At 43.7% G+C, this 26980-nt stretch overlaps 1 protein-coding gene across 2 annotated transcripts; it reads right to left on the minus strand.

The window, feature by feature from the left end:
* LOC140153957 (RNA-binding region-containing protein 3-like) lies at window positions 1-26816 on the minus strand. Of its 2 annotated transcripts, none has more exons than XM_072176669.1 (12): window positions 26654-26816; window positions 16739-16786; window positions 16064-16170; window positions 8019-8150; window positions 7208-7388; window positions 5992-6134; window positions 4410-4663; window positions 3504-3728; window positions 2641-2735; window positions 1401-1459; window positions 919-1051; window positions 1-183 (listed from the first exon to the last, which is right to left on the minus strand). In XM_072176669.1, the coding sequence occupies exons 1-12, from the start codon at window positions 26783-26785 to the stop codon at window positions 124-126; spliced, it is 1569 nt and encodes a 522-aa protein (XP_072032770.1). In that variant the 5' UTR covers window positions 26786-26816; the 3' UTR covers window positions 1-123. The 2 variants fall into 2 exon arrangements, with proteins under 2 accessions (XP_072032770.1, XP_072032771.1); XM_072176670.1 differs by having other exon boundaries at window positions 4-183; window positions 3504-3725; window positions 26654-26815.
* Window positions 26817-26980: the final 164 nt, after the last annotated feature.

A 26980-nucleotide genomic window follows, 5' to 3' on the forward strand; every position in this document is an offset into this window, starting at 1 on the left:
ACCAGTCCGCGGCAGATGCAGTAGGAATTCACTTCATCGATCACAAATTTCTTCACGTCATAATGGATGGAACACTCTCCGATTTCCTTGCATCAGTAAACTGATGAGTATTTATAGCTGGTTTCATTTCTTTTTCTTCTTCCCTTCCTCTTCTGGTTTTGGTTTAGCGGACCTTGCAAATTGCTGATAAATCTTAAGTTAAGGAAGTGATAAGACAATAGTATAATGCTCATGCATATCATGCACATTAATAGACAAACATACACATCATCACATGCTTAAAACTTGGTATATGCAGATGCAATATTGCATCACTAGATATACAAACACATCAATGTTACACATTCTGTCTAAATAATATCTTTGAAAAGAAAACAGGCACAGAAGGTACACCAACTTACCTTGGGAACCGAATTTATACCATTATTATGCAATGTGTATGTATTTATACCGTTATTCTGCTAGTCGACAAGAAATACTAAAAAGTTCACAAGTATTTGTCACTTGTGTTTTTTATTTTCCCTGTTATAGTTTAGTTTTCTCCCCTTAATATTTGCATACCTTGCTCTGTCACATGAATTTTGTTAAACAAGCAAACAAATTAGATGAAAATCATTCGGTTTTTGTTACTGCCCGCGTCAATTAAGTGCACACTCACACTTGCGTAATTTCACATAAGCGTGGGCCAATCACGCATTACGCAATGCACAATTAGCATATATGTGCTACGCCCAACTGCGTGCACACCATTATATATCAACACACGGTGTTATGAGTCTTATTTTTTTCACCTATTATAATCCAAACAAAAAGGTCTGAAAGAGGCAGACTAACAAAAGCAGAGAGGTAGTAAGATAGATAGACAAACCAACTGATACTATACATGTATGATGACACATTTGTATAACAAAAGGATACAACCACTATAGGTTTGTCAAACAGTAGGTAGCCATTGGTGTCCTGTAAGGCTTTCTTAGCTGCATATTCACTAGGTAGACCTACAAAAGCTTGACCCTTCATTCGACCTTGCTTCATCAATTGAATTGTAAACCTGTAAGAAAGGAATATAAAACAATTAGATCAAAGACACTTGCAACTCTGAGACTAATTATGAAAACACGGTGGAAACATTGAAACCTGGATAACTGTTCATTTAGAGCTGGTAATCAGCTAATTAGATCATTACTGTGACCTGATTGAACCATTCCTTATTCTGAACCCACTGCTGATGCCATTGAATATGACTGGAGAAGGCAGACTCTGCAATGTTTGCCTGTCACTCAAGGAGCAGAATATGGTTTACTGCAGATTGTTTATAGTATATGCATGATTACATTATGTGTCATGCAATTTTGTAGTCAACCCTACCCTACTGATAATTTTCTTCACATATAACTTACATGTCTTTGTCTATGGTTGATTCCCAGTCCACATACCGGCCATAAATAAACTTGAGATCCTGACAGAAGAATACAGAAAAGGACAATAACTTGATATTAATTTACATTAGAATAAATGCCTTGTGAGAAGTTTTCTGTACAAGATAATCAAGATTTGAATCAAGATTCCTATCCTAGAGATGAGAGCCTCTGCTACACACTTTCTGATTTACACACCTCATACACTGAATGTATCACTACATAATATTTAAATTAAGATTACATCTACATGTTTCTCCTTCAAACTTCTTGCCCAAGAGATAACCCTATGGACATGGTTAGCTTTTGTGTGCTTTTGCACACAGAAAACCTGACCTCTCAGTGATTGCTAGAATTTTATCACACTGAGTGAGAATCAATCTTGATTCTTGCTTCTTGCTAAGAGATTTTATGGAAATCATTTGATGCTCTCAAAGTATTTACTATTTAGCTTTTGAAAATTTATGAGAACCAACTTTGATTCACATTTTTGCAAAAATCAATTTGAGGATTCACACTAATATTCTAACCCCATTGTCCTATTCACACGTAAAGTTACTTAAGGTCCCTTAAAGCCTTAATATACGATTTCATTCAATTTTAATTTGGCTATTATTTGCCAAATATTATAAAATATTATTAGTACCAACTGTCAGAAAGGTTTTCTGGTCATTTTAAGCAAAGCAAAATAATGAGGTAAAATGAAAGAAAACTCACTATCTTAGCTGCTTAACTGTGGTGTTCTATGAGGGATTTAAAGTTATAATAACGACTTTAATTCAAACATCTAATTAAAGTTTTTTGCCAAGACCAAAGGAAAAACTTACATTTTTCTGCTGACAGTTTCGACAGAAACCTTCTTGCTTTCTCAATGATCCAAGCAGATGGATCAATAACAACATCAATCGCTTTGAGAAAGCCAGAAGGTTTCTGGCGAAACTGTCAGCAGAAAACGTAAGTTTTTCCTTTGGTCTTGGCAAAGAACTTTAATTAGCTTTTTAATCAACAGACCTGATGAACCTCTTCAGTCAGTTAATTCAAACATGCTCTATTGTCCAAAAAATACATCAAATCCTATTTGGTGTACATGTAAGTTAGGATATGTGTAAACATTACAAATATGCCCAAAAATTAGGTTTGACAAAAATTGACCAAACTCATTTAAAAGATCATACATTATGGCTTAAGTAAATATCCATCTATTTATTTGCTAGTATCTTACCTTTTCCTCCACCTGTTTAGCTAGGTTCTTCAGATATAACCTCAAGGTTGGTTCTCCAGGATCATATTTCTTATACACTGACATGGACTTCATTTCTGAAACATAACACAACACACACAAAGTTATAACCAATATTTCATATGGTTGTTTTTTTCACCTTCCTCAAATCTGTAAATTTTACTATAGTACTGTCAGGACAGGTGCAAACTTTTCACACTTTCCCTGAATATCACATGAAATAAGATCATGCCGCTTTGATCATTCAACCAATATCAGGGGTGTGAGAGTTCCTCTTTTTAGCTGATTTCCTCTTTTTTAACCTGATTTTATACTGTTTTTTAATGCCCAATTCCATTTTCAAAGCTTTTTTCATTGTAACGCGCTGTGTTCTCTGTAGAGTGCTTCATAAATGCTTGTATAGAATAGAATAGAATAGAATAGAATAGAATAGAATAGAATAGAATAGAATAGAATAGAATAGAATTTCAAAGTTTTAGGGGCCTGAGCTTTCGATCCTAGCAGGATCTTTATCAAAGGCAGAGTGACAAGACAACATACAAACATGCATAGGGACATGGACATAAGGGAAAACAAAATTAGCAAGACAATAGAAGACATAGTTGTTTCTTGGGAAATATCAATTGGGGCAGGAAGTGGAATAGAATAGAATAGAACAGAACAGAACAGAACAGAACAGAACAGAACAGAACAGAACAGAACAGAACAGAACAGAATAGAATAGAATAGAATAGAATAGAATAGAATAAAATTCATGAGGTTTCCTGAACATATTTTAAATACCAATTTGGCATGATAAGAACATCAACCAACAAAACTAATACAGTCATGTATGAGTTGCCTACCTCTGGACGATAATCTATTCTTTGATAACTCTTTTCTTGAAATATATTCAGTTCCTTCTTCTTCCTCCTCTTCCTCTTGTTCATCCTCTTGTTCTTCTTCCTCTGATGGTTTAGGAGGTGGTTCAAATGTACCAAACCCTGATGGTTCTTCAGTTGTAGTAGGGATTTCCGGTGGCAATGGTGGATTGACAGTAAACATATCTGGTTCACTAGGCTCTGCAGCTGATGATTAAAATGAAGAAATGACACAAGAATATAAATCAGTAGTGATTTTCAGATTCAGATCTACACCTAACAAATAATCCAGTCTTTAGGATAATGGCTGCAACCCAAATAGATTAAGATTAGGGCAGCGATTAGGTTTAAGACAATTTTATGTTGCAATTAGAATTAGTGTTAGGGATAGGATTAGTATTGGAGTGGCAGTATCGGTTCCAAGATACTTCAACAAATAACACAAAGATTGACTTGTATATTTCTGTAATGTGTAAACAGCCTGTACAGAGGTGTAGTGTCATATGGACACAGGGGGCACATACTCCCTCCTATCATATTCAAAATTTGACAAATTTCATAGAAGAAATATCAAAAACTGATACCCCTTAGTCAGACAATGTGTCCCCCAATCAGTCACCCCCCCTTCCGATTGGATGACTCACACTACACTATATAATATCCACCTTGATAGCAACATGATTAATGGGGGTGGGACAAAAGAAGTTTGCTGCTATGTTGCATCTTTATGGGAGGGGGTACTAATATACTACACCATTTTATATCATACACCAAGTGAAACATATGGCAGACAACATGATGTTGTTAAGCAGAAACCATCACACAGCCCCAAGTTGTGAATGGCAAAATCACATGTACAACTGATATGACTAGTGTGTCCATTACACCTACCATTTTCCTGTTGCTTCTCTAGTGCAAATGCAATACTTTCAGCTATTCTAAATTCAGGTTTCTTCCCTAGATCCTGTTGTGGTTGATCAAACACCTGTGCTGCTGTTGGTTGTGGCCCTGCTGGGACACTGGTTGGTGGTTTGGGTGGGGCAACCTGCTGTAACATCTGCTGTAGGCGTGGCCGTTTCCGTGTACCTGATGCTTTCTTGGCTGGTCTTTTCATACCAGGGGTAATTACTTCCTTTCTGGGTGCTCTGAATGTAATCAAAATTGTACATAACAATGCTGGATGATCAGCAATAATCAACATAATGAATCACTTAAAAACTTAACCTCCGTCTGCTAAATAAATTTGACATTCTGACATGGAATTTATGTCTTGTTTACATTTTGTACCTAAGACACATTTTATACAGTTTCAAAAAAGTTGACTATGTGGTTGACATATATACACTAATTTACCCTCTTATACTTGCAAGCATTCGCATGAAAGAAGTTGTATTTCCTACCCTTTCAAGATCTGCCACAAGATCTATCCAGAAAAGTACAGCTAGCATAGTAACTTTTCCAGTGGCGTGCACAGCACATTAAAAGTGGGGGGGGGGGGGCCAGATTGTTCAGTTCCCCCGAATGGAATCTGATTAGGAGTGTAAGGTGTGGGCATAGCCCGCACTGCGAGCGGCTTGCAGCGAAGCCCTTCACGGGTGGGGTCCAGGGGCCCGCCTTAGGGCCCGTGGTGAAGTCCAGGGACAAAGCGCCCCTGGCGGGTGTCCAGGGGGCAGCGCCCCTGAAATCTCTGCGGTTTTAGCGTTTTAAAAGGCCAAGGAATCCTATTTTGAGGGGGCAAATTTTGATGTTTTTGCACCGTCAAAAGTCATTCATAAATACATTTTTTTTCACACCATATGTAAATCAGGTACGGATTTTGAACAAAACATCAATGGCCTTTGAGTTTTGCTCTCCGCGACAGCAAGCATTGTTTCGTTCTACTTGGTTTAGGCCTATATAAAAGGTTTTTAAATAATTTTTTAATAATTTTTTTTTTCTTCTTTCCCTCCGATTTTATTCTTGATTTCCCTGAATTTCTCAGAGATTTTTCCTTCCACAGGACCTTCCAATTTCCCTGAATGACCGATTTCCCCGAATTACCAACAAAAGTGGGGGCCTGCCCCCCTTCTTTGCGCCACTGAACTTTTCTTACATCTAATAATATCAAGCATCTGTACATTTGTCAGGGAATTGATTAGCACAGTTTATTATATTGAGTTGTTTTTCACAAAATACCTTGTGACACTGAACTGCAGTCATACATTGTTGTAGATTAACTTGCTAGCAAACAGTCATTAATAACATGGGTAACACTGGGTGCACAAATCCTAGTAGCAGTTTCTAGATTTTTCTGCGGCTTGTGAAATGAAACATAACCATGTATGTTCCATCATATAGTCTTGTCAGTATTGCCCTTTTCAACAAATACCATGGTCTTCAACAGGTCACTAAAACTGAAAGTCCCTTTATGTCCTGGAGAATGAGTCCTATAGAAACACACTACTCGACCCTCTTCCTGTACATTTGTAATTACCTTTGCTTGTCCTCTTCATCACTCTCCATTTCTGATCCTTCCTCACTAGAGCTTGATACTTCCATCTCAGCAGGATTACTATCACCTGGTTCAAATATATGCTGTTGCTGCTGCTGATTAACTGCCATAGGTTCATCTTCTTTCTGTTGAAAGAAAACAACCATGAAATGTGCACATTGACCACAACAAGAATTGTGTGCAACAAAAAACTGTGTCCAGTAATACTCATTGCCTTGATATCCTCTATTCTGTTGTTATAGTCTTCTCTGATTGGAAAGTCCGAGCATAAAAATCAGGCCGCGACAAATCGCCTGTCCGATAGCCCGGGGCAATCACATTTTTTGTCGGGCAATTAAAACTCTGAAGAGCTGTGCCCGATCGGGCAAGTCTGAATTTAAACCAATTAAAGCTTGATGATTTAAAATAGAATATTTCTGTCCAACTTGGCGTGTTCACAGAAGTAAAAAACCAGTCAAAACAAAGTAGAAAACTTCTTGAAACGGAACTCAAATTTAGCTAGGCACTTTCGTGCTTCCCACACCAGACTTGCAAACATATATGCTAATGAACATCATGGCATTACGTGACGTATTAGAAGTTTGGCCAATTATAGAACCTGTTTCGTTGCAAATATCATGGCGTCAATGATGTCAGCTGGCCATGTATTTGCATATGAGTGAGATTGAGATGTATTAGTGGTTGGCGAAATACGTAAATTGCTGTGACTTTACTGACAAAATTTCACATAAAATACACATTAGAAACAAACAGTTAGTGAAATAAGTGAATAAAATGTTTATTTTTATAGTGCATTTCATGAATACTCATTTATTTATCAACTTAACTGAGAAAAATATCGGATTTCCGTAAGAATGAAACTGCCAAATTTGGCACACTTACGGTACTATGCACTGCACTGCATGATGAGTACGGTTTGTAACTTTGTTGACAATTGTTGCCGGGAATATGGGTTAATTTCGGGCAATTTCGGGCAACCAATTTTTGAATATTGCTCGGGCAAGCTAAAAAATAAAATTTGTCGCGGCCTGATAAAAATGAAACTGCAAGATTTACGTACAACCCTGACTTTTTAATATGATTTACTCTAAAATTAGACTTAGACATACAAAATTGTGCTTCTCTTTCACACAGAGTTTCAAATACCCAAGCCCACAGAGCAATAGAGCCCATTCCTGTTTCCATAACACAAACTTACCAATGGTGGTGCTTGGGTTACTAAACCAAATGGAGCTGGAAGGTTCATCTTATTCATCAGATGTAGTACTTGGATATAAAAACGAGGACTGGATGCCAAAGCATTGATGATGTTGGTGAGGACTCCAATAGTTGGCGATGGGTAACGGTAGCATAGCTTAGGGTTCACAGGATACGTCATTCTAAATCAGGTGTAAATATGTTAATTCTTATCAATTATTGATCAGCAAAATTACATAATAAACCTGTATTCTATTCATACAAACCCAAATTCTTAATAACAATAATGAATAATCTTTGGGTTTTTTTTTGGAAAAAATGCATGTCTCCAAATCTTTGATACTGATAGCCAGTACATAACATTTAAAAGTGTAGGTACATGCTATAGAGGATGTTGAATTCAACATCTATGACACTGGTATATTATGTAATGAATTGAAAATACTAGAGACAGACAGAAATGTGTACAGACCTGCAAACAAGGATGCACCTCTACAAATAACATAGCTTGAGTATTGAGGACACCCAGGAATTAAGAACATCCACGGTCCACTTTACCTATCAGCGTAAATTGCAAAAATGCATATAAGACCACACCTTGTTTGTCTGGGTAGGGTCATGTCTCAGTTGAACAGTAAAAAGTCAAGTGGGTCCACCGTTTGGAGCTTAGCTTTGGGTGGGCAAGATGAACAAGGTCCTCGGTTAGATAGAACAAAAGTTGTAGGTCCTCGTTTGTATGTCTTTGTTAAGTTAGTCAGCTTTGGTAATTACAACAGTCAAAGATATAAAGGTAGACTCTACATGTAGCTTACCCCATACTTGGTGCAACACCCTTTAGATCATTAGCCATCTCCATCTCCAAGACTCTACCATCTTTTGTCACATCATTAACTCCTTTAGTCTTCTCATCTGCATCAATGTCATCTTCAATGTTTGTTTTGTATCTGGGTGATTAAAAACAGACCATGGAATGGAATTCAATTACAAATTTATGTGTGCCCAATAATAGATTACTTGACTATGTTTTCTGTAACCTTTATATTGAACTTAATAATAATTGAATTAAATAATGGTCTAAGTCTCACACTGATTCTTTGTTCATACCTGCAAATGTACAATGTTAATTGAATCAATAATGCATGATTTTGGACAAATTTTAATTTATTTGTTCTTTGCCAAATATTACTACCTAATATTAGTCCCAAACAAAAATGTTTGGTAGACTCATAACCGGTCGCGATCTTACCTTTCCGATGTTGATTAAGATACTTCTTGCATCGATCCCGAGATCTGGAAAAAACCAATAGTCATTTTGTCCCACATAAATGAATAAATAACAAAAACCCCGATCCCCGAGTGGACTCACCCATTCGGTGACGTCACCTACGATAATCATCCCTTATCCGACTTGGGCAGCCCCTACTCGCCAAACTTGTAGGGGCGGCGGGGTCGGGATAATCAACATCGGAAAGGTAAGATCGCACGGTTATGAGTCTACCAAACATTTTGTTTGGGACTAGACTCAGTACACCGGTCGATCTTACCGTTTCCGATGTTGATTAAGATACTTCTTGCATCAACATCTGAAAGATCGATCTAGCAAGTAACCGACGGATGGAGGTACAAGATTAGCCAGCATCTGATAAGGACCGGGATAGTGGTTAGCTTTGTAATCGCGAGGTCAAACTATTTCCCCCCCTCACGGCCGGAAACAGAAAGACTACGTGAACAGACAAAAACCCTGAACTGAAAGTGCAGTGGTTAAGAATAGAAACACTGGTTCTTACCATGTTGGAATTCTGATTGTCCATAAAACACCTGATACCCAACCACCATATTATCTCCATAGAATAGCCCTGGAGAACTTATCGCCTGGTCGTTGGTTTACGTTTTTGTAGTAAACCGTGGAAAAGAACGACGGGTTCTTCCAAGACACAGCCTGACAAATCTCTCCTATGGGGACCCCCCTATGGTAGGCACACGAAGATGAGATAGATCTGGTTGAGTGGGCCTTGGGGCGGCGTCTTTGCCGCCCCGAGTCCACCAACACCTGGACCAGCCACCGTGCCAGAGTCTGTTTAGCGGCTGGACCGTGCGGTTCTCGTGAGTGATAAATAAGCGGTCATGAGCCCCTCTTAAGGTTTGTGTTCGGCCAAGGTAGTGCTGTAGCGCCCTCACGGGCACCACAACCTGTCTTCGACTATTGATTTAACCCTGCCCAATACTGGGGAGGAAGAGGCGCGAGTGTCGGAATGTACTTCGCTCATTTTTTGCAAGGAAATCCGGGCGAAGAAACAGCGTCGCTCCGTTGTTAGTAAATCACGGAGGCTGACTTGAGACTGCGTGCAACTCTGAGCAGCGCCGTCCCGTAGCCAACGCCAGAAGAAAGGCCGCCTTAAGAGTGACGTATTTAAGGGTCGCTTTTGACAGGGGCTCAAAAGGGGGAACCTTAATATACTCCAAGACTGTGTTGAGGTCCCATGGAGGGACCACCTTCCTTTCGGTGAGCTTCGTTGAACATACCGTCGAGAAGAAGACTTAGGGACCCATCTGAATTGATAGTCGACCCGTCTTCAAATCCCGATGAATCGAGAGAATGGCTGACTTATAGTTGGCTATCGTTGCCTGCTGAAGTCCTGACCTGAACTTTTCTGTCAGAAAATCTGCCACTAGAGGCACAGAGGCTCTAGTGGGAGATGTATTTCTCTCATCGCACCATGTGTAGTAGGGGGCCAAGCGCGGACTATACGTACGGAGGGGAGACTCTCGTCTACCCCGGCGATGAGAGAAGCAGCTTCTGATGAAAAGCCTCCCTCCGCCGCACGTTCCCTGATAAGGGCCATGCAGCTAACTGCAGGTGCTCTAGTGGTAGACTTGGTACCTCTCCTCCGGGCATCCGGAGTAGATTTATTAACTTTCGGGGAGTACTCGCGGCTGTGCCGCTAGTAGATCCACCATCGGTCGAAACCACAGGTGTTTCGGCCAGAACGGTGCTATCAGAATGACGTTGCAGTCCGCCCTCCCGATCTTGGTCACCACCCTTGCGAGTAGTGAGATCGGGGAAAGCGTAAGCAGTCATTCCTCCCCAGTCTCGGACAGAGCGTCCACGGCGAATGCCTGTGGGTCTGCGACCCTCGAGCAGTACACCGGCAGCTGATGATTGCGATGAGATGCGAACAAATCTCTCGAGGGGTGGTACATCACGTCGAAGATCGGCTGGGCGACCTGCGGAGCAAGGGACCATTCTGTAGGTCCCGACACCTTTCCTCGTGACAGATGCGTCCGCGAGGATGTTGGTGACTCCGCTATGTGCATCGCTCTCAACGTAATCTGCCTGGCCTTGCACCACGCTATCAGGCGGAGTGCGTGCAGGCACAACCGTGGTGACCTGGTGCCCCCTTGTCTGTTGAGGTAGGCCACCACGGTTGTGTTGTCCGTTTGGACAACGATATGAGATCCCACGCTCACCTTCTCGAAATGCTGGAGAGTTCTCTCCACTGCCCAAAGTTCGAGAAGGTTGATATGGAACTCCGTCTCCGTGGCCGACCATAGGCCGAGACTGAGTCCCGTGGATGTGGCCCCCCAGCCCAGCTTTGACGCGTCGGTCGTCACTCGTGGACGCACCGCTGGTGCAGGAACCTGACACCTTGAGTCAAATTGGGCTGATGGGTCCACCACCAGAGTTCTCTCGCGCGATCTCCGACATCGAACCGCGAGGGATATTGGTGACGACTGGGCCTGTAAAAGGCTAGAAGGTGTAGTTGTATAGGCCTCATGTGAAAGCGGCAGTGCAGTGCGAGGTCTACCATACTGGCCATAAGGCCCAAAACCTTCATCCATGCCACAGCGGGTGCCCCTCTGACTCGGCCAAGAGTCGGGCACACCTCGCCATGTTCGTCACCCTCTCGGGTGAGGCGCCCGATCCCCTCCTTGAGGTTGATCTGGGCCCCTAAGAATAGTGGTGTCTCTTGTCGGGACCAAATTGGATTTCTTGGCGTTGATCAGAAATCCCAGGTCCCGCACCGTACGGACTACCACCTCCACGAGACACTGTGTCTCCAGTGGAGTGCGTCCGTAAATGAACCAATCGTCCAGGTAGCAACACATGTTGACTCCCCTGCGCTTCAGGTGCGCTGCCACCGCCCTGACCAGGAGTGTAAACACTCTGGGGAGGTGGACAAGCGAATGGCAGGCATCGAAACTGGTAAGTTTGACCCTGTACCTTGAAGCGTAGAAACCTCTGATCTTGAGGTGCGATCGGAACATGCAGATATGCGTCCGAGAGATCTAGCGATGCCGCCCACATACCCTTGATGGGGCAGGCTAGCACCGGCGAAGTCTCCATTCTGAACCTCTTGGGCCTGATGAACTCGTTCAACGGCTGGGGGTTCAGGATGGGCCTCCAGGCGCCGGTCTTCTTTGGAGCCAGAAAAAATGTGCTCCAAAACCCCTTGGTGAAAGGGGGGTAGACCGGGACAATCGCTTGCGCGTGAGAAGCTGAGTGACCTCTGACAGTAGTGCCCGGCGCTGGGGGCCGTCTGGCGGCACTACCGTGGACCTCTGAATCGTGCAGGCGCCACGAGGGTGGCTAGTAAATTCCAGTCTGTAACCCCCACTGACCACTGACAATACCCAGGCGCCCGGTGAGATGGCATGCCATCTCTGGGCGTAATGCAATAGCGACCGCCCACAGGAATCCCTGTGGGAAGTCAAACCTGCCGGCATGGACTGTCGCCCTCCGTGCCCTCAGGACCGATCTGGTTTGCCACCCTTAGAAGAACGGCTCTTCTTAGGGGGCTTGCCATACGATCCAGCACTACTCTTGCGCTTCCCAGATTTTTTGGGAGGTGCTGGAGTAGCCTCGGGCTCGGGTGTAGTCTGTGGTGCGCGTCCTGCTGAAGCCGGAGCTGGCGCTGAAGAACGCTTAGAAGACTTCTTCTTCTTGTGCTTCTTCTTCGCCTTACTGCCCTTCCCCTTGGTCAGGGCAGCCTCTGACTTCTTCAGAGTGCTCTCATTGGTGGCCTTTTTTTCGCCCGGTCCTCCACCGTGGCGCAAAGGCCTGTCCAAAGTAGCCCCTGTCCCACCGAGTCTGACTTCTTCATTGCTTCAGCAAAGTCGGAGCCGTAAGTTGACTGGAGGGACAGACAGGCATTCTCCCGGCGGCGAGATGACATCCTATGGGCTAGGCCCATAGAACTCTCGTTGAGGTTAGCTGTTAGCACCGCTAACAGATTAACCTCATGGAAGAGTTCGGCGTTGCCCGTGGTCGTTCGCTACCTTCCTACCGAGGTGCTCGGCAAGCGTGGTAGCGGCGCTTAGAGACTCTGATAAGCGGCGTGCTCGCTTATCGATGAGCTTTAGCTCCTCCTCCCACTGGGGGAGAGCGACCCGTGCGCCTTGGCCGCTAGCGGCAGGCGCTTGCAACGCCTGGATCCATGTCAGGGACCCTGAGGTAGGTTTCAGTAGTCCTCCTGCGAAACACGCAGTGAAGCGTGCAAGCACGCGGCGTCGAAGCTCCAGCGAGCCTGACAGCCCTACTGAAACCTACCCTTGAGGTCCGCCCGGGAATGCAAGTGCGGGCGACCCTTGTGTGGGCGCTAGCTGGGCATCCTACTGAAAAGATGCCCTGGTCCTCCTGAACGGACTCCTCCTGAGAGAAAGCCAGGCCCAAACCTTGGGCCACACGGCTCATCACCTCAGCGGTGTCCGCAGGCAGACCATTGCTAGCGAGTTCCTCACGGGAAGCGGGGAAGGATACCTGAAGCTAGCTGCACAGTCTCATCAGACTGTGAGTCGCTACTGGTTTCATCTTCCGACTCCTTTCCCTCGCCTTCAGACTCTGACTCACTCTCTGATGAGGAAGAGATCTGACGACGGGCATCTGAAGGTGGACAGGGAGGTGTCGCCACCGTGTGGCTAGCCAACTGAACACCAGCAGAAGAGGGAGTACTCCCGCTAGACCCGAGATGCTAGCTATAGCACCCGGGATCCGCGCGCTCTCGCTGCTGTCGCCCTAGCCATAGCAGTGTGCGGCCTACCCTGAGCTGTATCAGGGTTAGCCACTCGCCGCCCGGGTTGGGTAACAACTGGTGGTACTGCTTGCCCAGCGCTAGGCGGCACTTGCCACGGTGCTAGACCGTGGAAGAAACCACCCTGCGGCGGATACCACGGGGCATACCCTGTTGGTAGCTGACCCTGAAAGGATCCGCCACCAGGGAAACCCCATGGAACGGCAGTACCAGTACCGCCTCCCCCCCCCCCCCTTGCCACAGAGACTGTGGCAACCCGGACGGCGCCCGCGGGACCTGCGGGGGTGTAGCGTAGGTGCCCGGTAGGGCTCCGGCTGCGCACCACTGTACCCATGCCTCACTGCGTTCCCGCTAGAGGATCAAGCCGTGTGTATGGGTACCCCGCTATACTGGCTGTCCCTTGGCTAAAAGGAGCTTGCCTAGTATCACGGGTAGCTGAGCGTGTATACCCTCGATCAGTCACCTCGCTACCTGAATAGGCAGTATCAATCAATGGAGCCATGCTCCGCTGAATAGATAGTGATCGATCATAAGAGGGTAATTGACCCATTGACTGTAATGGATCACCCACGCTCTGCTGGCTCTCGAGGACATAAGTGGGTTGTTGATCAGCCAGGCTGTTCAAACTACCTACCCTAACCTCTTGAGCCTCGCCCAAGGTCGCTGTGTGTGGCGGACCACTCACGGCAGCTATGGGCGCGTGCATAGTGGCTACCACTGAAGTCAAGCCGTAGCTCGTCTCGGTAGCTGCCACTGTTTGCACTTTGGTCGCTGTCCCGTGAGAGACTGCGAGCCCAACCCGGTATAGCCGCTAGCCAGTCCCGGAGGACAGCCGCAGCCATTCCAAGGCCCAGGAATCACTCGGCGGTCCCACCATGGAACGCGGCCGTGTGACAACCCCAGTTGGTTCTGCTAAGACTACACCCGAGCGTTAGCCCCGGTATCGTCTCTGCTAAACCCATGCACGTTTTCCTTCGACCCTTGCGGGGAACGAAAAGCGTGCTGCGTGCGTGGATCAACAGGCAAGCCGGGGTTCCACTGGCACGCTGCGTGCTACAGACCGGCCGAGGCAAGTCCGCTGCACGCTGTATGCTAGGATTCAACCCAGGCAAGCCCAGGGTACCCTTGGCATACTGTCCGTCGCCGGCTACTTCATGGGTGCTAGACCCGCTTTCGTTAGCCAGCAATAGACGGGGTGTCCACCTGCAAGAAGCTCGCTAGAGATCTCACTGGTAGACTGGTACTGCGCCTGTTAGGGCAAGTACCGCCCTGCTGCCTGCTACTAGCTTAGACGTTAAGTCAGTGCTTTCGCTGGCTGCTAGGCCTTCGGCTCGCTAGCAGTCCCGGAGGGTCCGCCTGCTTGCCCGGGACCGGAGCCCCAGAGGTTACCTTAGCGTGGCCCTTGCCGCCGCGCTAGTACCTACCATATCAATCTTACCTGTAGGCTTCTGTTTCTTAGTCTTCGTCTTCTGTCTGTGTCGAAGACCTAAGCGAGCGCTACTTTCTAAATCCTCGAAGTGGATGTCCGATAAGCCTATGCAAAAGGAAGCACACTTATTTGATTTAGAGCAATCCCTGTGGGTGTAGCAGAGTGGATGCGGGTCCCACTCTGCCACAAGGGAAGGGCATGATTGACAAGGCCTGGACATTGTAGTAATCGGGAGCGTACAGCACTACCCCCGAACACAAGCTCAAGCCCAATAAACAGACCCACACGCACAGTGGCTGGCGCTGATGTAGTGGTATGATATAAAAATATATATACAAGGGATGAAAAACTGAAAACCTTTTGGGAAGATTTGTCAGGCTGGTCCTTCGAAACCCACCGAACTCTTAGCAGTAACTCGTCATCAGACGCGCACTGAAAGATATAACGATAGAGCACACCATAAACATAGCGATAATCACTCACCATACATGTATACACAGTACTGTACAAACATCTATTGTAACTTACTAGTCTGCTATAGTTGTTTTACGTGAGAACAAAAATAAAATGGCGTCCTAAGGGCGGCCATTTTGAAAACGTGTCCCGTGTACTGAACGGAAACACACATACAAGCTAAGTTTTTGGATCGTTTTTGTCACTTTTCTAGCGAAAAATGTCGTCAAAACTATCTCCTAGCGACTATACTGGTTGGTTTTTACCTCAGTGTAACAAACAAACTGTATATCTCGTACTTTGGTTCGTAATGATACTTAGCGTTGGTAAAGAAAAATCCACACGTCTATCTCATCTAGAAACCAAGGAGGATAAGGGGTGATTATCGTGTGTGACGTCACCGAATGGGTGAGTCCACTCGGGGGATCGGGGGGTTTTTTGTTATTTATTCATTGATGTGGGACAAAATGACTATTGGTTTTTCCGCATCTCGGGATCGATGCAAGAAGTATCTTAATCAACATCGGAAACGGTAAGATCGACCGGTGTACTGAGTCTAGTAAAAACTGTCGGAGGTTTTCTGATCATTTTAAGCCGAATTAATGAGGTAAAGTGAAAGAAAACCACTAAGCCGTTTAAATGTGGAGTTTCTTGGGGAAATTGGAGAATACAACCGGTGATCCCCAGTTTTAATCCAAAACTTTTAAATCTGACTGTAATTAAAGCACTTCAGGCTTAGTCTTTCACAGGGTATTCAAGTACACCATTGGGTATTACAATCGTGCAAAAAGTATGAAAAAAGAAACAGAGGGCACCCTTCTGAGCAAATCACACATTAATACTTCAAATTAACTGTCCACTGTAAAATAACATAAGGAATGTTAAAAACAATTAATCTATATTCCTCCCCCTCTTCCTCTGTCTCCTCCCCTTGTTTTCCTTTTACCTGTCATCAATGCTTGGTGCTGCTTGTGCTCTCTGGCTGCTGGTCTTTGCATATTCAGCAACTAAAGTATGTCCAAGTATATCAAGCTGGTGTAGTCTCTGTAAAGCCTTCAAAATAACAATCAGTCTTACGAGTCAGTTTGGGTTGCAACCAATATTTACAAATAAGTCTACTTTACTTGAGCATGCACTGTGACTGTAGAACAAACAAAAAATCTAAAATGTGAGCATGTATGAGTGATGTCCATGACTGAAACATTTCTATGTTTATTGTTAAATATTGTTATACAAAATAACCCACAACTAACTAATACACAGATTGTTTTCAGTAATTATCTGATGGGCTAAAACTCTACAATTCTAAGTAGATTGGGAATGTTACAAATGTACATGATGCATCGAGGAAAACCGACATTCAATTGTGAATGCAATAGTGTACTGGTTGCTACTCTTTTTCAATGACAAGTTATTCAACTATAATCCCTTCAAAAATGTTGGAATAGTTATAATTTTATGTCTGTTGCTATATAAATCTCTTAACGCATCAAACTACTGTCTCAAAGTTCAAGGTCAATAACTCAATTCCTTCTTTTGAATTTGAATATTGTGTAAATAATATCAATTCTTAAAACAATACTGGTTTTGTAATAAAATCAACAATTGAAACCCAACTTACATTGGAAGCACTAAGTGGATCATTGAAAGATGCAAATGCTGTGTGTTTCTGAAAGAAAATATTACAAATAATTAGACACCGCGTCGACAAACACAACAAAATGTTTAGATTTTTCAAAACACTCGAAAAACAACAGATACAGTCAATAACAACAAGGATAACTTGAACATAAAAGAGTACATCCATGATAATCAATTATAATTCATGATGATCCACCGCCAAATTGTAAATGACATGACCACACACTTCTACAGGATAACCTGACCACTCTTGAGAATTGTGGCAAAATGATTGGCAAATGGCTTTCAATGTCAAAAAGTGTTTCATTATGAGAGTAACCCATGTCAGGAACCCCAAAATAAACTTGGAGCATGCATATTGGAGTCCCGGGACTGGAGGAGACAAACCAACATTCTAATCTTGGTGTAACAATATCTAATAACCTCTGGTGAACATATCGACAATGCAACATCGGCAGTCAACAGATCGCTTGGCTTCATCAGAAGCAACATTTTCCCTTTTCTCATGTCCCAAACCATTGAAACAAACAGCTTACATGTCACTCGTCAGACCCTTACTAGGGTACTCAAACTCACTATGGGATCCCCACCAAAAAGAGTTCATAAATAAATTAGAAAAGATCAAAAAAAGGGCAGCAAAATTCACAACCAACACTTATGACAAAACAACCAGCATTACAAAACTCATACAGGATCTGGTATGGGACACTATCCAAAACAGGAGAACAGCAAAGGTCATAAGGCCAGGCAGGGCCTCCTGGCAGAAATCTTACTCAATTGCTGCATACCCACCTTGAATCGTACCAAACAATAACCAGTAATAAAAGAACTGCCATAAATACTCATTTCTACCTACAGGAACAATTTACCATAATTATGGTACTCAATCATCCAAATCAAAGATCCAGCTAGCTTCAAAGCAGCAGTTACTTCAGTGCCGTACTATTACGCTGACTTTCGTATTCGGCGAGGAGGACGATTTCGACCTCCTGGTTTGTTTACAAACAGAGGGGTAGACAAAAAACCGTTCCGCTTGTCCAAACACTCAAGTATCAGAAGGATGGTCCACAATAGCGTGATTCACGTAACCTGAATAGGGATTAAAAAGCTGTCACGTAGAACCATGTGCTTCTATTGTCCAATTTGCCATCAAGATTTCATATGGAAACAGTTCAGACCCAGTACACGATCATGTCAGAAATTAATATTTTGTTCTGGGTCTGATTATTCGGACTACAGTTACTTCAACACCTACGTCAAGACTAAGAAACCAACCGCATGCACACATACCCTATACATCTGGCTCCAACTTGGGAGTGTTGTACATGTATAGTATCCCTAGATATACAGGTATAGAGGTTGTGCATGTGATGTATCATACCGTAAATACACACATGACAAATGCACTACGATCAAATACGTTGATGACAACATTTGATTGAATGGACTGCACTGGGCCATGATTACGGTGAAGGACATCGTTTCAAATCCTTTGCTTGGAGCCAATTGATAAAAGCATGCAGGGCCTCTATACCTCTATCTGTGTAATTTATATTTTTATTTTCTGATTTTTTGTTGATCTATTCTTATTGAGTTATTTGCTTGCAAGTTGCGAATTGTATACAGTGATTGTACTTAAAGTTTTGTGCACTCTCTGAATGGCCATGCACCTTAGACTGACCATTAGTATAAAGACACTGAGGATTTGCGACCATACCACATTGGACAATTTCATGGCAAATTTGTGTTGACTACACCTTGCTCGAGAAACACTAGCAACGAATTTGCTCATGGAATCCCTCGCTTTAGTGCAGCTTTGCGTTTGTTCGAAAAGTTCTAACTTTAGTATGAACAACCGATAGCTTGTGATACGAAAGTTAGAAGGTGCAAGTATTTGTTCTCAATGTCACGTACCTTGTTTGGCACATGTACGCGGTTGGCATACAGGGCCCAATTTCAATTTTCATGCATATTAACTTCTTCCTCAAGTTAATTATTGTCTCAAAAATATGAAGATATTGTTCTTGACATATTAGTGACACATTAGACTTCTCCTTAGTCCACTTGCCAATTGGGCATACTCTGGCTATTGCATTTAAGCTTAAAACTCTGATTCAATTAATTTGTGCACAATTTATAGATTAACCCCAGACGGAGACAATGACACACAATTAAAATTTCTTGTCTATCCATTCTGGAAACCAATAATGTAATGAAAACAAAACACCACGACAGTGACCAGCGCAGACGAGAGGGCAGCTCTCATTGGTCAACACACGATGCTGTTACGCTGCTATGGCAACACCCGGCCGGGAAAACACAAACCCGATCGGTATGAACCGGAATTGCCTCCGCGTGGGGTCAAATTGGTTTTCTTACCGTTTCACGTTAGAAAACTTTATTTTCACATCTGATCTTTTCAGTCACCGTAGGCCTACTCCCTCTGTTTGTTAGCTTCCCAAGTGGACTACTGACTTTGGATTGCGGTTTGCATGCTTAACACGGCTGTCTATGGATGAGATTGTCGGATTTCTGGCCTACTAAAATTGGCCATGATGTAATGCATCTTTAAATGAATCTGGCTTGTGATTGGTCGCCCAGATCTCGTTATGGTTTAAATCCTCCGGGCACCTGCCATTACCATTAATAACTACATGGTACACAACTATATACCGCCCTTTGTGTTGGCGGGAACAGTAAACTCTCTGTAGGTGCGTGAGCGCATCTTGTACTTGCTTGTGGTTTAATTGGATTTGATAAACAAGAATGATTGACAGTGTTTAGTGTGTGTTAGGGACTTTGCCCGTTCAAAGTCCCGTTTAAAATTCAAAGTACATAGTCGATTTTTAACTCGGGCTTTCGCGATTTAATAAACTGGACAATCTAAAAAATTGTTTTAATGCATTTTAAAACTGACAACACTATGATGACTGAACGTATTATGCTAGCACCCTCTATCTTCTATCCACACCTGTGTACCGCGCTGGGGACGGGCTCGAAATATTTGTCAGGATGCCTCGTGCCCCGACCCCAGGTTAGTATTATTTTGCTTAAACTGATGGAGGCTGGCCGCCTGGATATCAAAATATCCAGGACCCGCTTGAAATACTGAACACCAGTCGGCAAGGTAGACAATTTAATCCAACACGTTTCGCAGCTTGGTTCACGAGTCATTTATTACTACTACTAGTTCCCTGATCATCATCATTAATCAGTACATGAATTGGTACATGGATTTGTGTAACTTAACTTGTACACGTATATATAGCATGGAGGGCGTGCTCATATTGTGGGTTTCCCTCCTATAGATTACCTACGATACCCACGAATTATTCTCAGGGATAGCTTGAGGCCAAAACAGCAAAAATATGGATGATTTCTACCACATCTTACAGCCTTCACGTATCACTCGTGTAGTATCAAAACAAAGGTCAGAGGTCGCGCACACATGAAGTACATTGTAAACATACAAAATTCTCCTTTAAAGGGGGAAGGTCGTGCGAGGGGAAATTTTGTTACACAACCCCCCGCCAAGCCTTTAGCCGTCCCTGGCAAAGAGCTGATAAAACTTATTGAACAAAATTTTGTTTACATGTAAAGGATATGTTTCCTAGTAACATCTTCCAAATGTTCTGACTGGTCAACCAGCGACATCTTACACCACAAGCCACGGGATGAAAAATCCTAGGTGATAGTGACGTTGACTCCATCCTGTCCAACTTTACACTCCTAACTTGAGGGTTCTAGATCATCCACTCACTGTCACTTGTCTCATTTCACTCAATTGGTGTATTAAGAGTGTTGCTGTTGATTTCTTTACATCATTATACGCATGGTAAGGCCATCAACCTTGTTTATGCTATTGTTCTTCTCTCCATATTTCTTATAATTAGTCCATCGGGGAAAATGTAAAATCCATGTTCACATCCACAGGTAAAGTCACTGCAAGCCATAAATAATGTCCATATCAGGATGGGGCTAGTAATAGCATAACCAATGTAGGAAATATTGCATCAACTACGGTGGTCACAGTCAATCAGACGTAGATATATGGCTACTTTCATATAGTCTGGAATACTATTGTTTCTTAGACAATGCTTCAGTATGTCTAAATAAATGATTTCCTTTTCATTTTCAAGCTGATATGATAGAATTTTCTAGCAATAAGTCCAGATGCTGGATGTTGCATCAAGTTGCTTATGACCATGATGACTGCCATTAATACCTCTGCTGAAGATATATCTGTAAAACATTGCATGATGATGTACATGGAGAGCAGGAGAGAAGTGCTGCTGCCTGCTGGTTACTTCTCCATTTAGCCAATCTATTATATTCTATTCTATAAATCCCAATTTGGCCAATCCAGCATGTTCTATGATATGCTGATTGTCTCATACTTTTGATAAATTCCAGATGACACTCACCAACTGTGATGCTGCAAGGTATCAGTAGATATCCAAACTTTTTGTTTGATGATGGGAACCCTTGTGTTCACTTAGCAAGTCACCTCCATGTTAACTCTCATGCTAATGAGCAAAAACGGTATAAATCCCAATGGCTTAATTCATCAACCTCCATTCAACAATCCTATTTCTAAATCTGACCTCAAGTTATGGTGTGAGAGTTTTAGTATTCAGCATATTCAAAGGTCATTCTTCCAATGCACAAATTAATTTGGTTGAAGAGCTGTTTCCAGATGGATGAGCAAGTATAGGATCCTCCGGACAAACTCTTGTAGTCTATGAGACGTCTTATAAATATATTACATATTGTTCTCAGCTTTACGGTACCTCACGGGTAACCGCTTCTGCCTGGTCGAACGACGCAGCTGAACAGTTGGTTCCTGGTTTTCTTCACTAACACTGTCGACTCCATGCGCTCCTTCCACAGGTACTAAGGTCACTTGCTCCACCTCATCTGGAGGGAAGCTCTCCTCTTGTACTTCTTCTGACAGTAAGTTCTCGGGCTGTCTCTCGTCTGTTTCAGTTCTCTCAACTGTATCTGTGTGGGCTTAACTGTTCCTCGTCTGTTCCAGTTCCATCAACTGTTTCTGTGTGAGTGCTTTCTAGGGTACTTCTAATGTCTGCTCAGTGTCTTCCTGGTGAACTTCTGGTGTTACCCAAGAATCTAGTGGTTCTCCTCTGTATGGTTTCAACCTATCGCCATGCACTACTACAGGCTTACTTCTACTAGTCTTCTGGACTCTAAACACTACATCTGCCAGTACCTTTATGACAAGGTATGGGCCTTCCCACGGAAGTAATAACTTCTTTGCCAGGCCTGGCTTCCTGGCCTTTTGAAGTAGCCATACAAACTCTCCTACTTTGAATGTTCCACCTACTGCACGTCTATCGTAGTTCTTCTTCTGTCTTCTCGTATTCATTGTCGCTACCTGTCGGGCTTTATCATGGATCAATCTTATCCTCTCCCGAAGCTCCTCGACGTAATCTGTGTCACAATCTGGTTCATCTGGTGGTCCTTCGACTATCAGATCTAATGGTAGTGTCACCTCTCTTCCCAACATCATCATATTGGGGCTTTCTTCGATAGTCTCATGTATGCATGACCGGTAAGCGAACCCAACATGGGGAAGGTATCGGTCCCAATCACGTTGCTGTCTAATTGGCTCCAACATCAGCGACACAGCATTTGCTATAGTTCTGTTATATCTCTCCACCATGCCGTCTGATTTTGGATTGTACGGCGTTGTCCTCGTTTTGGATATTCCCAACATTCGACAGAGTTCCTGAAATACTTTGGCCTCAAAATTTCTCCCCTGGTCGGAGTGAAGTTCCAACGGAACGCCGAAGCGGCAAACAAATTCTTCAAATAGCTTGGTAGCGACGGTCTCAGCAGTCTGATCTGGAATTGGGTATGTTTCCATCCACTTGGTATGGTAATCTCCCACTACCAACACGAATACATTTCCAGACTCAGTCTCTGGTAGAGGTCCTAAAACGTCTATAGCTATTCTCTCTAGGGGTCCTCCTACTCTATATTGATGCAAGGAAGCTCGGCGGTGCCTCTGTGGTCCCTTCCTCCGTGCACACCCATCACATCTCCTGATATGGGAGCGAACATCTGCAGCCATACCAACCCAGAAGTAGCGATAAGCGCATTTCAATAGGGTCTTCTTCTCCCCATATGTCCTGCTGTATTTGAGCTGTGTAATTCCTTTAGCACTACAGGTCTCAGCGTTCTGGGTACAACAACCAGCCAACGTATCTCCTTCCCATCTCCGCTCTCCCACTTTCTATAAAGGACTCCATCCTTTACAGCCAATAGTTGCCACTGTGCCCAGTACGTCTTCAATTCTGGTGGTCCAGGGGACACATCTTCCCACTTTGGTCTGGCTTGCTGGTTTTCTATCAACACTATCAGGGGTGCCATAGAGGAATCTTTCCTCTGTTCTGTCTTTATACTATCAAGGTTGTATGTTGGCTCTACTGTAGCGGTACAAACTCTGTAGATTTTGCTATTTTCTGCTGACCACTTAAGGGCATGCTTTGCTGCTGAGTTTTCCCTTTCTGACTGACTCTGTCTGTTCTCTGAAAAGGGGTTGGAGTCTTTACGATGATGCCTTCGCTGTGAACGACTCTTCCAATAGTACCTGACTTCTACCAATTGTGCATCTGGCTTCCACGTAACAGACTTCTTGGTCGAGAGGGTAGTATCTCCACCTTGTCTCTTGAGACAACTGAGCCTTGTGGTCTTTTCAGGTACCTCTTCACTCCTAGCCATCTCTTCTTTGCCATTCTCTTCTCTTCCACACTCATTCCTAACCGTCTCTTCTTGGTCATTCTGAACTCTTCCACATTCATTCCTAGCCGTCTCTTCTTTGTTATTCTCAACTCTTCCACATTCACTATTAACTGTCTCTGCTTTGTCATTCTCAACTCTTCCACATTGTCCGCAAGGAATGCGGGACAATCCATCCGCATTCTGATGGCGCGGCCTGGTCTGTATTCTAATTCCATGTCGTAACCTCCTAATACTTCTATCCACCTCGCTAACTGACCTTCGGGACTTTTAAAATTACATAACCAGCGTAATGACCCATGATCAGAGCGAACTTTCACCTTTCTGCCCCACAGGTAGTGTCTGAACTTCTTGAGAAACAGAACGACAGCGAGCAGTTCCGTTCTCGTAACACAGTAATTGCGTTCTGCTCTTTTCAAAGACTTGCTTGCATACGCCACCACACGTTCTTCCCCGTCCTGTTCTTGCGATAATACTGCTCCCACAGCAAATGCGCTTGCATCCGTGTCTAGTATGAATTGTCCATCCGGTTGTGGGTAGGCTAATATAGGTGCGGTGATAAGAGCAGTCTTCAACTTCTGAAAAGAGTCTTCGCATTCGGTACTCCATTCAAACTTTGTTGCTTTCTCTGTCAATTTCCTGATATCTTGACCTAGTTTATATAAAGTTTCTCCTGGGCGCTGCTCTCTACGAGTGAGTTCTAAGTAGTAACTCTCAGCACACTCACGTGGGCCAAACTCCTGTGTCATTTCATCCTCTAATTCCTGGTAAGTCATCCCTTCTAGCTGTATTTCATTCACTGTAAGGGCGCTTAAGGCATCCCCTGTGCAGCTTGCAAACAGATGAAAAGTCGCTTCGTCATCAGTCCATCGGTTGTACCGTTTGCATGCCTTGAAATGGTTCAAGAAGTCCTTCCAAGGGGTCTTGCCATCGTACTTATTAGGTTTCTGTTCTTTCCTATACTTGGACCCGAATCGCCGTCCAAAATCGTCATTTCCACATAACCGTTGCTCACGCCTCAATGGCCATGGTTTCTCAGTAATATCATCCGCTGTAGTCTTCGGTGTTGTCGGTGGGCATGACCTATCCTTCTTGCCAGTCGATGTATGAAGTGGAACCGTTGCCCTGTCATCGGCTTCCCATGGTGGCCCATGGTTCTCCCACTGCAATGGTGAATCTCACTTGTGTCCAGTTACGGTACCTTCACCTACGTTACTGTCTTCCATCGCGATTGTAGAGAATGGGGAAAATGCATTACCAGGCACTCTGTAAGATGGTGGTATGACATCGCTCTTGCCTAAGACTCTGGGTCTGGGTTCTGGTCTAGTACCCCCCACCAGGATCATGCTATCCGCTGAAGGTGCAGATAAAGCATCCACAAATGCAGGTGTACCTCTGTTTACCATAGTCGGCATATTTACATCAGTTGGAATACGCTGCTCTTCTGCCCACTTTGAATCTGGACCAAAATTAGACTCTCCACCTCGACTGCTATGAGCACCACCCTCCATGCTATTAAATACTTGTGGCTGTAGCCTAAACCCGATTTCTGGGTCATATCGATCCCTTGCATATAATCCTGATGTACTTGGTGTAAAATCAACTGTGGTCCGTCTATCTGTTTCGGCCTTTGTTGGTGATGATTGTTCCCTATTAGTCAGGGAAGCTGGATATTTGGACAATATGCTTCTTTGTGCCTCGATTTCCATTGTTCCCATCCGACTTTCTAGGTGAGCTTGTTGTTGCTGTACTTCTGTAACTCTTTCCAGAAGAGCCCTTATTGATTGGTCCAAATCTTTATTCCCTTGCATTACAGTGTTGGTCATCTGTTTTGCAACTTCCGAGATAGCGATGTCAGTGCGGTGTCTCTCCTGTTGCAGCATACTTCTCATTCTTTCTCCTTCATCATAATCTATCTGGGGTCCCAGAGATCCAATCCTTGATGCCGATTTCCATTACTTTCTGACTGTACATCGCTATCATCGTCACTATTCTGGGCGACCATTTCGTCTTCATCACTTCCCCAAAGGTCTTCTTCTTCCTTAAGTTCACTCAACTTAACTTGATTTGGCCACGACATGTTTTTGATGCACAGTGAAGTGAGTACCACTTAATTCCTGCAAGGTTTGGTCTACCGCTGCGTTAGTGTTACCAACAGTCTTTCTTAGGATCCCACTTCTGACACCACTTGTACAGCGCTGGGGGCGGGCTCGAAATATTTGTCAGGATGCCTCGTGCCCCGACCCCAGGTTAGTATTATTTTGCTTAAACTGATGGAGGCTGGCCCGCCTGGATATCAAAATATCCAGGACCCGCATGAAATACGAACACCAGTCGGCAAGGTAGACAATTTAATCCAACACGTTTCGGCAGCTTGGTTCACGAGTCATTTATTACTACTACTAGTTCCCTGATCATCATCATTAATCAGTACATGGATTGGTACATGGATTTGTGTAACTTAACTTGTACACGTATATATAGCATGGAGGGCGTGCTCATATTGTGGGTTTCCCTCCTATAGATTACCTACGATACCCACGAATTATTCTCAGGGATAGCTTGAGGCCAAAACAGCAAAAATATGGATGATTTCTACCACATCTTACAGCCTTCACGTATCACTCGTGTAGTATCAAAACAAAGGTCAGAGGTCGCGCACACATGAAGTACATTGTAAACATACAAAATTCTCCTTTAAAGGGGGAAGGTCGTGCGAGGGGAAATTTTGTTACACCTGATTCGTCTTTCCCCACCAGGGGTGTTGAATCGTATCCAACTAGAACAACTAGTAACTATCGTGGAGAGTAAATAGATTTCTCGGTATTCACTGTCTTCCAACCACCGGATGAAGAATTTAGGGTTTGCGTTAGAGAATATGCTCGAACAAACTACATTGTACACCGAGCCGAGTTGATTTTTCAATAAAAAATATTAAGACAGCTGGCCCAGTATAAGCTCACTGGCCAGGCAGGGCCAGTAAAAAAACAGAAACCTTGATGATAATTAAATAATTCTCTTTTTAATTAAAACAGTTTCAGCTGAAAATTAAAATTTTATGAACATTCAACATTACCAGTACAATAATGAATAAATTCAATGACAATGGCATGACATGCAAATGTTTTTGACTTACCATGCGTCCCTTTTCCCCTAAACAACGGACATGTGACGCCCCAAAGTGCTTGAGCAAATCCTCCTTATCTGCAGATGAAAGTGAACTTGGCAAATGCCGAATAATCAACACATTACTTCTTCCTTCCTCCATTTCAAGAATACTGTGCAATGCAATTCAACACAATTCAAAGCAAACATTAGGTTGTAGACGCCATCAACCACAGTTGTTAGTTTGCTGGCTTCCACTACTTAGTTGTCAACGGTTCTTTATCGTTAAAAATGATAAACCGGGAATAATAATCAACTGTGGTCGATAGCAAATAATACTTTTTTTGAGTGGGGATTT

The sequence above is a fragment of the Amphiura filiformis genome, chromosome 1 (assembly GCF_039555335.1).
Source record: "Amphiura filiformis chromosome 1, Afil_fr2py, whole genome shotgun sequence".
Lineage (NCBI taxonomy): Eukaryota > Metazoa > Echinodermata > Ophiuroidea > Amphilepidida > Amphiuridae > Amphiura > Amphiura filiformis.

Bases quoted from the DNA above. Each gene is read 5' to 3' on its own strand.
- LOC140153957 (XM_072176669.1), bottom strand. From the start codon at position 26,785: ATGGAGGAAGGAAGAAGTAATGTGTTGATTATTCGGCATTTGCCAAGT. The intron at 16,787-26,653 runs GTAAGTCAAAAA...ATTTTCTTTCAG, and splicing joins TAGGGGAAAAGGGACGCATG to AAACACACAGCATTTGCATC. The intron at 2,736-3,503 runs GTAGGCAACTCA...GTTATGTTTCAG, and splicing joins GAATAGATTATCGTCCAGAG to AAATGAAGTCCATGTCAGTG.